We start from the raw sequence: 10742 nt of genomic DNA on the forward strand, positions 1-10742 counted from the left end.
AGTGCGATTGGCCCGGCCATCCCATCAAGCAAAGACTGCCCACAACGTGTATCAATCACTCATGTTAGTTTGTATATTTTATATAAAATATAAAGTTAGACGCATCTATAAATATAAACACACGGGGACAATTGAAAACTTTTTTAACCATGAATGTTTTTTTTTCATTTCTCAAAGACAGTTGAGGGTGCGCAGTATTTTCTGGCCTTGCCATCGAACTTCATATCCCTGGAATGAACCACTGTAATAAAACAAAATCGCTTTCAAAGTATTAGTCAAACAACGAGATATTAAAACCGGTTAAGGACTATCTGAGGCGGGTGATACTGAATTAATATGTGTTGTACAGATTTGATTTCAGAGCCTTTCGCTGGTTACAGACGATGATCTTTACTATTGAAGAAATCAACAAGGACCCGACCATTTTGCCCAATACTACGCTGGGCTATAGGGTGTATGACACTTGTGATAGCTATGCTCTGAGAGCAGCTATGTCATTTCTGAGTGATGCTGGAGATGAAATGTCAAACAGCACGTGCCATGGAGCAGCGTCTGTTGCAGGAATAATCGGGGAAGCCGGATCTCTTCAGTCCAGTATTATTGCAAGCTCAGCAGGACCGTTCCAAGTTCCCATTGTAAGTTATGATTTGTAATCTTCTCCTGTATCACGTTCTTGGTAGCAGTTTCTCTCTCATTCTGCCATATGTTTTGACTCACAATGAGGACAACAACTTACACTAACACTGCCCCTTATATAGTAAATGAACCCACAGCGCTTCAAGGGTGTGTGATCAGGGGGCGGCACGGTGGCACAGTGGCACAGTGGTTAGCTCTGCTGCCTCACAGCGCCAGAGACCCGGGTTCATTTACCGACTCGGGCGACTGACTTTGTGTGGAGTTTGCACATTCTCCCCGTGTCTGCGTGGGTTTCCTCCGGGTGCTCCGGTTTCCTCCCACAGTTCAAAGGTGTGCAGGTCAGGTGGATTGGCCAAGCTAAATTGCCCATAGTGTTAGGTAAAAGGGGTATGGGTGGGTTGCGCTTCGGCGGGTCGATGTGGACATGTTGGGCCGAAGGGTCTGGTTCCACACTGTAAGTAATTGACATCGTGTCACATAAAGCGTCGGAGCATCTTAAAGCAAGAAAAACAAACGGAAAGATAGAGAGGTTTATGGTGTGCATTCCAGAGCACTGGGTCTTGTCAGCTGTTGACAAGACTGCCATAGAGGGGCGAATGAAAGCGCAGATGTTTGAAGGTAAGAATTAGACATTTGACATCCGATGAGCTGGTTATATGCCACCCAAGTGATTGCTGCTTATCATATAGCTTTGGTAATAATTTGTAGACTATTTAGAGCTATTCTGAGTATAACCGTCAAGCTATTTCGACCTCGTCTGATACCAACACACACAGACACTCGGAACTTCCGGGGCGGGTGGGGCGGGGTGCTGGGGTGTTTCGGTGGCTTCACTAACAATTAATGAAATGTTCCCGTGGAATGTTTAATTTCTTTATTGCTGGGTTGCGGATGCGAGACCAACTGATTGTGGAAAGCATTTGGCCAGCATCGAACCAAGAACTGAACTGTCATTGGATAGAGCAGAATTGGTGGAAGTATTAGAGAAAAAAAATTAAGAACAGGGCAGAACAGAGTGAAATAATTTTGGATAGACCTTACATTTCTACCATGCTTTGCGAACGAATTGGCAATTTATAGAACAATACTCTCGAACGGTTTCTCATTGTTCTGCTCTGCACTAACCCTCAGTTCCTGAGGGGGTTCAGGTGGATTGGCTGCAGTGTTGGACTATGTGTCCAGGATTGTGGATGTGGGTCTGCAGTGTGGGTCAGAAATTCTGGATTAGCGGCATGTCAGACGGCTTCGGCCTCGAAATCTGTGCAATGGATTGTAGGTCAGGTCTTGGGTGATATCTCTTTCACCATGGGCCGGACCTTGTCTTGAAATAAATTCCTTTGCTTCTTTCAGGTCAGTTACTTCTCCACGTGTACCTGCCTGAGCGACAGGCGTAAATATCCCACATTTTTCCGGACAGCGCCCAGCGATTATTTTCAGACCAAGGCTTTGGCACAACTTGTGAAACACTTTGGCTGGTCTTGGATTGGAACTCTTGCTAATGACGACGATTACGGGAGATTTGCGATCCAGCAATTCATCGAACAGGTCACCGAGTTTGGCGCTTGTATCGCTTTCTCAGACATTCTGCCGAAGATCTACAACGCAGAGAAAATATCTCAAATCGTGGCTGTGATGAAAAGATCATCAGCCAAGGTTATTGTCGTGTTCAGCCCCGAGAGGGAAATGCTTCAGTTAGTTCAGGAGATCGCTAGCCAAAATGTGACTGGGATCCAATGGCTTGCTAGTGAAGCCTGGATCACTGGTGCTGTGCTTTATACCGAGCAATTCTTGCCCTATCTGGAAGGAGCGATTGGGTTTTCATTTCGCAGAACAGAAATCCCTGGGCTTCGAGAATTCCTCCTCCGAGTGAAACCTTCTCCACACGAGGGGGGTAGCTACACCAATGTGTTCTGGGAGGAACTGTTTGCATGTAACTTAAAACTACCTGAAAATACCACCAAAGGTTCAATTACCAGAGCCCGTTTATGCACAGGATCTGAGAGTCTGGAAGATACTGACACCATATATTCTGATATATCACAGCTCAGAGTTTCATACAACGTGTACAAAGGCGTTTATGCCATTGCCCACGCACTGAATCGCTTAAGCTTGTGTGAGAGCGGTAATGGGCCGTTTATAAACAGTAGCTGTGCGAGCATACATAACTTTAAACCATGGCAGGTGAGCAGTCATGGAAAAATAATCCGAGGTCTGACGTGTTGATTTTTGCTCCTTCTTTAAGACCAGTATGTGAAAACGTGTTTGCAGGTAGGTAAATAACGAGACAAACGAATACATATAGTGGTTATTCCTTTGGTGTCAGCGCAGTAGGAACATCCTTCATGTATGAATGACGATGGGCTGAATGTTCTCCTTAATCCATCATTACCTAAGTATCAAGCAAGGTGAGATAGTGGACATTTAGATGGGATTTAAACATCTATTAGGATCAAGGAAAGACTGAGGGGGGAGGACTATAGCGGAAGTGCCAACAAGATCAACAGTCTAGGAGATTTGAACCAACTACACAAATTGATATATATGTAGTAGGTAGATATTATGACGCTGTATTAGTCATCCAAAAATTCTGGAGAAATAATTTTAAAAACTGGTGACAATATTCCACCATGGCACTAGGATACTATAAATCCAGTTTATAAACTTTGGAAGGGAAATAAAAAGCTATGAGTTAACCATGGAACTGTTGGATTGTTGTCAACACTGACAACTTCACGAATGTCCTTTTGAGAAGGAAATGTACCATCTTTATCTGCTCAGGGCTTCTTATAGATATTTTCTAACCAATCTATTCGGAGATGTTACTATACACATCTGGAGCAGGTGGGACTTGGGCCTGGGCCTGCTAGCTCAGGGGTAGGGATACTACCACTGCACCACACCAGCCGTAGGCCACTTTGGTGCGTCTAGTCTCATATCAACATGGTCGCTTATTAAGCACACTCTGACATAACCTGGAAAATCAGATTGCCGTCCAATCATAGAAGAAGTTGGCTCACCAATATTTCACAAGGACGACCAGAGATGGCAGTAAGTGCTAGCCATACCAGTGATGCTCGCACCTTGAGAGTAGAATTTACTAATTGACCTCTTCAGTTAGGGAAAAGAGGTAGAAGAAATACAATGGAAGAGGAAGGTTGGAAATATAATGTGCTAATTAGCTACATTGTCATTCCCCCCCACCCCTTGATTACTGACAAAATATTCTGTTCTAATCATTTGGAAAAACGAGTGAACATTTTGGACTGAGGTAAGGAATTTTTTTTTCACTTATGGAGTTATGAATATTTGCAATTATCTACCCTAAAGTTGAATATATTGTAAAAATGGATTAATAGATTTTTGAGTCTTAATTATTATCTGATACTGTGGTTAGGGTTGAGGTGCGATATCTGGTAGAGTCTTATTTAACAGTGTCCAGACTGCTTCCTGCTCCCATTTTTCATTTTCTCATATTTTAAAACAGCTCCTTCATTACTTAAAGGAAGTCAGATTCACCGATCAGTTTGGAGGGGAAGTAGGATTTGATGAAAACGGAGATGCAATTGCATCGTACGACATGATTAATTGTCAGAGAGGTACCAGTGGTAAGGTGGAGTACGCCCAGGTGGGTCGTTTTGATTCCTTCGCAATCGCAGGGCAGGAACTTTCTCTGAATGAACATTCCATCGTTTGGACTGGTGGCAAAACTCAGGTATGATAAGGATAGCCGACCTCTTGCGTCAAGATCTAAACCAGTTCCAGTGTACTCAATGGCCACAAATGTGTGCTCAGAGATTAACGGCTGACAATGCGGTAAATGGTTAGGGAAGCCAAAATTAACGAATTAATTAATTGACACTTAATTGCAACAGAGTCTTGTGGTGCAGAGGTAGTGTCCCTACCTCTCAGTTGGAATTTTGGGCCCAAGACTCACCTTCCTCACAGTGTGTCTGCACTAGTTAATCGAAAGTAACAGTCACTTGTATATTGTTCCGAGCATCACGTTGTGAGTGAAAACCACGATAAAATGTCTATCAAATCCTTAAAAACCAATTTTCTCCTTCCACAGAAGCTGCTCCAAATTTTTGAATGTTTTTAGGATGTTCTTTTTAATTACAGACCAGGTATATACAGTATGCTCCAGTCCGCCCCCTGCGAGCCCCCACTCCCTCACATCCATCCAGAGCGCGTTTGGAGATTTTGTGAGACAGTAGTAGTCATCAATTGTGATGTAATATGCAGTCACATAACTGTTCAGCAGTCCTAGGTTTACATATGATAAATGTGGTTTTGCTGACAGGCGAAGAGAAAGCCATAGTCCCTAACATTAGGTAGGAATTAATGCGAACAGGGATCAGGAAGTGAATATGCCATCCTTTATCTTAGAGGACAGGTCTTAGACGACAGAACACGGGAGAGGCTGGACCAGCCGCTATCTCTGGACGAGCTGACCAAGGCCCTTGAGTCCTTCCAAAAGAACAAAACTCCCGGAAGCGACAGCTTACCGTCGAGCTCTATTCTGCTCTGTGGGACTTGATTGGCCAGGACCTGCTGGAGGTGTATGTCAGTATGCTTCGGGCAGGTACCATGAGTGAATCCATGAGAAAAGGCATCATCACCCTCATATACAAGCAAAAGGGGGAGAGGGAGGAACTCAGAAATTGGAGACCAATCTCACTATTGAATGCGGATTACAAAATTCTGTCAAAGGTTATTGCCAACCGGGTCAGGTCTGCTCTGGGGTTGGTGATTCACCCTGACCAAACCTGTGCTATACCAGGCAGGAAGATCGCTGAGAGTCTCGCACTCCTCAGGGATACGATCGCCTACGTGCAAGACAGAGGGTTGGTCACCTGCCTCATCAGCCTGGACCAGGAGAAAGCCTTTGACAGGATATCACACACATATATGAGAGATGTTCTCTCCAAAATGGGCTTTGGGGAGGGAATCTGCAATTGGATCAGACTGGTCTACACCAACATTGTCAGTGCAGTCTCAATCAATGGGTGTGAATCAGATAGCTTCCCAGTCAGATCTGGAGTCAGGCAGGGCTGCCCTCTCTCTCCTGCCTTGTTTGTGTGCTGCATAAAGCCATTTGCCTAGTCCATCAGGAAGGATGCGAGCCTGAGAGGGGTGACTATTCCTGGCAGCCAGGGCCTACAGGTTAAGGCCTCCCTGTACATGGATGACGTCGCCATTTTCTGCTTGGATCTGCTGTCTGTGCACAGACTCATGTGCATATGTGATCAGTTCGAACGGGCCTTAGGGGCCAAGGTAAACCGAGGCAAGAATGAGGCCATGCTCTTCGGGAGCCGGGCCAACCAATCCTCAATCCCCTTCACTGTCAGGATCAACCACCTGAAGATGCTAGGTATTTGGTTCGGGGTGGCTGGAGCATGTGCCAAGTCTTGGGAGGAGCATATCAGCAAAGTGAGGCAGCAACTGGGCAGATGGAAGCTACGGTCGCTCTCCATCGCGGGAAAAAACCTGGTCATCAGATGTGAGGACTGTCATTGCTGTTATATGTGGCACAGGTCTGGCCTATTCCCAGAACCTGTGCCACTGCAGTCACCCAGGCCATCTTCCACTTTATATGGAGATCAAAGATGGACTGGGTCTGAAGGGACTTGATGTATAAAGATCTGGGCAATGGGGAAAAAGTACACCCAAATGCCACCCTCACCCTGATGGCCACCTTTGTGTGTGGCTGCACCAAGCTGTGCATGGATCCCTGGTATGCAAACACCAAGTGTCACTATGTACTGAGGTTCTACCTGTCCCCGGTGTTGCGAAGGATGGGCCTGGTCCCGCTGCCAGAGAACGCTCCAAGTAGTTCCGTATCACCTGTCCTTCATGGAGAAGTTTCTGAAGAAAAACACCTTTGACCACAAGTCCATCAGGAATTGGTCAGCACGTAGTGTCCTTGAGACCCTTCAGGAAAAGGAGAGGGTGGATCCTATCGAGCGGTTCCCTGAGCAGACTGTCACAGTCACTTGGCAGAATGCCTTATCACCAGAACTTTCCAACAAGCACCAAAGACATGGCTCGGCTGGTGGTGAGAAGGGCTCTGCCTGTGAGATCCTTTATGCATGGATGGACTCTCTTAGCCGCAAGGCCTGCTGCCCTTGAAGCGGTTGCGGGAGGGACGAGACTGTCACACACCTCGTTCTGGAATGTGCCTATGCAGAAGACGTCTGGAGAGGAACGCAGTGGTGTTTGTCGAGGTTCGTCCTGAGCAGCGCCGTGACGCGGGACTCCGTGCTCTATGGTCTGTTCCCCGGGATGCACACCAAGACGAACATCAACTGTGCCTGGAGGATCATCAACTCAGTGACGGACGCTCTCTGGGTGGTCTGAAACCTGTTGATCTTCCAGCTGAAGGAGTTGACCCCAACTGAGTGTTGCAGACTGGCACTTCCAAGGTCCAGGACTATGTGTTGAGGGACGCGCTGAGGCTTGGGGCAGCTGCCGCCAAGGTGCGGTGCGGAAAGACCACCGTGTAACATCTGCCTGCCTAAGAAGAACAGGGGGCCCGCGCAGTCATTTGGGCTCTGCTGACACCTCAGCTAAATATATGGATATGTGATTGATTAACGTGCAGACCTATATATACAAATGATAAATTCTGATCTCTTATGAGCAGCGCCGTGACGCGGGACTCCGTGCTCAACGGCCTGTTCCCCGGGAGGCACACCGAGACGAACATCAACTGTGCCTGGAGGATCATCAACTCGGTGAAGGACGCTCTCTGGGCGGTCCGAAACCTGCTGATCTTCCAGCTGAAGGAGTTGACCCCAACTGAGTGTTGCAGACTGGCACTTCCAAGGTCCAGGACTATGTGTTGAGGGACGCGCTGAAGCTTGGGGCAGCTGCCGCCAAGGCGTGGTGGGGAAAGACCACCGTGTAACATCTGCCTGCCTAAGAAGAACAGGGGACCCACGGAGTCATTTGGGCTCTGCTGACGCCTCAGCTAAATATATGGATATGTGATTGATTAACGTGCAGACCTATATATACAAATGATAAATTCTGATCTCTTATGCAAAAAAATGGAATGTTTACGTATGTATGGCATGACCAACTGTACAGACCATCAAAATATTTTATGAATAAAGTATATTTTTGAAATTAAAAATGTCATTAACTATTAATCAGAAAGAATCAATGTTAAATGTAATTACCCACTAATGCTGTCTGACCAATTTATGATCTTTTCCATGTGAAACAAAAATGCCGATTGTTCATTGGGTTATGTCTTTTACTCCTATATGTAGCCCCCTCAATCTGCGTGCAGTGAAAGCTGCCCCCCTGGAACAAGAAAAGTGCCTCGAAGCGGCGAGCCGCTTTGTTGCTTTGACTGTGTGGCTTGTACTGACGGGGAGATTAGTAATGAAACAGGTAATACACACTTAGACACACTTATCGTAAAGGGGCATCTTTGATGGTGCTGTATTAATGGAAACTAACACTGGGGGACCTGTATCAGAGGGCGGGATTTTACCTGCACTGGTTAGACGCTTGCAAAGACAAATTAGTCTGCTCCGATTTTCCACCGAAGGACACTGCCTCCTCGCAACTTGCTCAAGTGACTGCTGTGAAACTTAAGTTTCTCCACGCCCAACCCAAATGGGTCAACATAAGCATACGGGGCGCAGCGTTCCAAGAAGGCGGTTCACCAGCACTTTCTTACAGGTAACTAGGGTGGACAATAAATGCTAGCCTAGATAGTGACGCCCACGTCTCAGGAGTGAATACAAAAAACTTCACTCTTAAGTTGACAATCTTGAAAGTCATTAATCGTTGGATATTTTGAGAATGGATAAAATTATGAATAAGCTTGGCTTTCCCGTTTAACTGTGCAGACACATTCGCTTTGGCTGCTGCAGTCTCTAGATTGAAACCACAAGTCTTGGCTGATGTTCCCTTCCTTAGCTGGAGCCATTTTCATTCAGTACAACCTAAATGGAGATTAATGTTCCCGTACCCAATGAAGCTTATTCCATATTGGACATTACTTTTACTAACTGCCTCATTACAGAAAAAAAATGTGCCAAATGCGTTTTTCCCCCAATATTGACAGACTGGTATTAAGTATCAGAATACCAGCCGCCTACATCCGGGCCATTCAATCAATCTAACCTGTGCTGGTTCATTGAGCAAGATCTATCGTTAATCCGATCCCTCTGCTCTTTCACCACGGTTCTGCACTTTTTCCTTTGCAAGCATTTATCCAGAGCAATTTGAAAGTTACTGTTGAGCTTACTCCATTGCCTTTTTATGATGTGGGGGTGGACAAAGTTAAAAATCACGCAAAACCAGGTTAGAGTCCAACAGGTTTATTTGAATGTACAAGCTTTCGGAGCGCTGGTCCTTCGTCAGGTAACTACTGACCTGACATTGACTGCTTTTTTTAGACAGCGCATTCCGCATTGTGATAACTGGCTCAGTTGGAACTGAGAACATCCCCCAGACTATTCCCCCAAGAGAATAACTTCAATATTCTCTTATTTAGCAATTTTTAAATGACTGCAGAAAGCTTGTTCACGGGATTAAGGGAATTAAGGCGTTCTACATTGCTGAAGTCGCACATCTCCGATCTGAAACGTTCACGCAATTTCTTTCTGCCTCACCTACTGAACATTTCCAGCATTTTCTGTTTGTATGTCTGACCTATTTGTTCTTCCATCCGTAGATTCAATAGAGTGCACAAAATGCTCTTCAGATGACTGGTCAAATGCCGAGAGAATCATGTGCATCCCAAGAGAAATCGAATATCTTTCCTTCGAAGATTCAGCAGGCATTATATTGACCGTAATTGCATTGCTAGGAGCTTGTTTAACCGTCGCAGTTATGGCTATTTTTTTCCGACACAGGAACACTGCTATCGTGAAAGCAAACAATTCCGAGTTGAGTTTTCTTCTCTTGAGCTCCCTCGTCATGTGCTTCCTGTGCTCGCTGACATTTATTGGCCGGCCAACCTCCTGGTCCTGTGTACTGAGTCACACAGCGTTTGGAATCATCTTCGTGCTCTGTATCTCTTGTATACTCGCTAAAACTGTGGTGGTGCTGATGGCATTCAGAGCAACGCTCCCCAACAGCAACGTGATGAAGTGGTTTGGTGCCACTCAACAGCGGACTGTCATCTTTCTCTGTACTTGCGTGCAGGTTGGGATCTGTGTCACGTGGCTAGTCAGATTTCCGCCATTCCCTGTGAAAAATACCGCTTATCAAAATGATAAAATCATCTTAGAATGTAATGTTGGCTCAGTGGCGGCTTTCTACAGTGTATTAGCTTATATTAGCATCTTGTCTTGTATCTGTTTTGTGCTGGCCTTTCTAGCAAGGAAATTGCCTGACAAGTTCAACGAGGCGAAGTTTGTAACCTTCAGCATGTTGATTTTTTTCGCAGTATGGACAGCCTTTATTCCCGCTTATGTCAGCTCACCAGGCAAATACACAGTCGTAGTGGAGATCTTTGCAATTTTGTCGTCAAGCTTTGGCCTGCTTCTGTGTATTTTCACCCCGAAATGTGTCATAATTCTGCTGAGGCCAGAGAAGAACACTAAAAAAATGCTCATGAATAAATATTAACCTTGGCAAAATTAAATAATGAAATCCAACTCGACTGGCGGGAAACGAACACGCAATCGGGTCGGCTGCTCCTTTTCCAGGCATTTGATTTTAGTCGAGTTCAGGAGGAGAGCAGTAGCAATGGGCAATCTGATTGGTTAGTTTGTCACAACAAATTAAAAGAAAGTTGTTACATTACACGACCCTATCATCGCTGCACTAGCAACTAGCAAAGTTTGGATGAAGATTTGTAGCTCGGTGCTCGTTGTTGTGGTTCTGTTCGCCGAGCTGGAAATTTTTGTTGCAAACGTTTCGTCCCCTGTCTAGGTGACATCCTCAGTGCTTGGGAGCCTCCTGTGAAGCGCTTCTGTGGTGTTTCCTCCGGCATTTATAGTGGCCTGTCCCGGCAGCTTCCGGTTGTCAGTGTCCGGATCATCAACGCCACACTAACAGGAATCCGATTCACGAGAGAAGAAGAAAAGGATAACCAACTCCCATTCCTAGACGTGATGGTACAGAGAACACCGAAAGGAGAA

At 45.7% G+C, this 10742-nt stretch overlaps 1 protein-coding gene across 1 annotated transcript; it reads left to right on the forward strand.

Moving 5' to 3' along the window:
• The first annotated feature begins 344 nt into the window (after positions 1-344).
• LOC122555631 (extracellular calcium-sensing receptor-like) lies at positions 345-10227 on the forward strand. Its single transcript, XM_043701629.1, has 5 exons — positions 345-635; positions 1987-2817; positions 4121-4348; positions 7911-8034; positions 9329-10227. Exons 1-5 carry the CDS (start codon positions 384-386, stop codon positions 10225-10227), a joined length of 2334 nt encoding a protein of 777 aa, XP_043557564.1. The 5' UTR covers positions 345-383.
• Positions 10228-10742: the final 515 nt, after the last annotated feature.

The sequence above is a fragment of the Chiloscyllium plagiosum genome, chromosome 13 (genome assembly GCF_004010195.1).
Source record: "Chiloscyllium plagiosum isolate BGI_BamShark_2017 chromosome 13, ASM401019v2, whole genome shotgun sequence".
In the NCBI taxonomy this organism is placed as follows: domain Eukaryota; kingdom Metazoa; phylum Chordata; class Chondrichthyes; order Orectolobiformes; family Hemiscylliidae; genus Chiloscyllium; species Chiloscyllium plagiosum.

Bases quoted from the DNA above. Each gene is read 5' to 3' on its own strand.
- LOC122555631 (XM_043701629.1), top strand. From the start codon at position 384: ATGATCTTTACTATTGAAGAAATCAACAAGGACCCGACCATTTTGCCC. The intron at 636-1,986 runs GTAAGTTATGAT...TGCTTCTTTCAG, and splicing joins GACCGTTCCAAGTTCCCATT to GTCAGTTACTTCTCCACGTG. The intron at 2,818-4,120 runs GTGAGCAGTCAT...ATTTTAAAACAG, and splicing joins ATAACTTTAAACCATGGCAG to CTCCTTCATTACTTAAAGGA.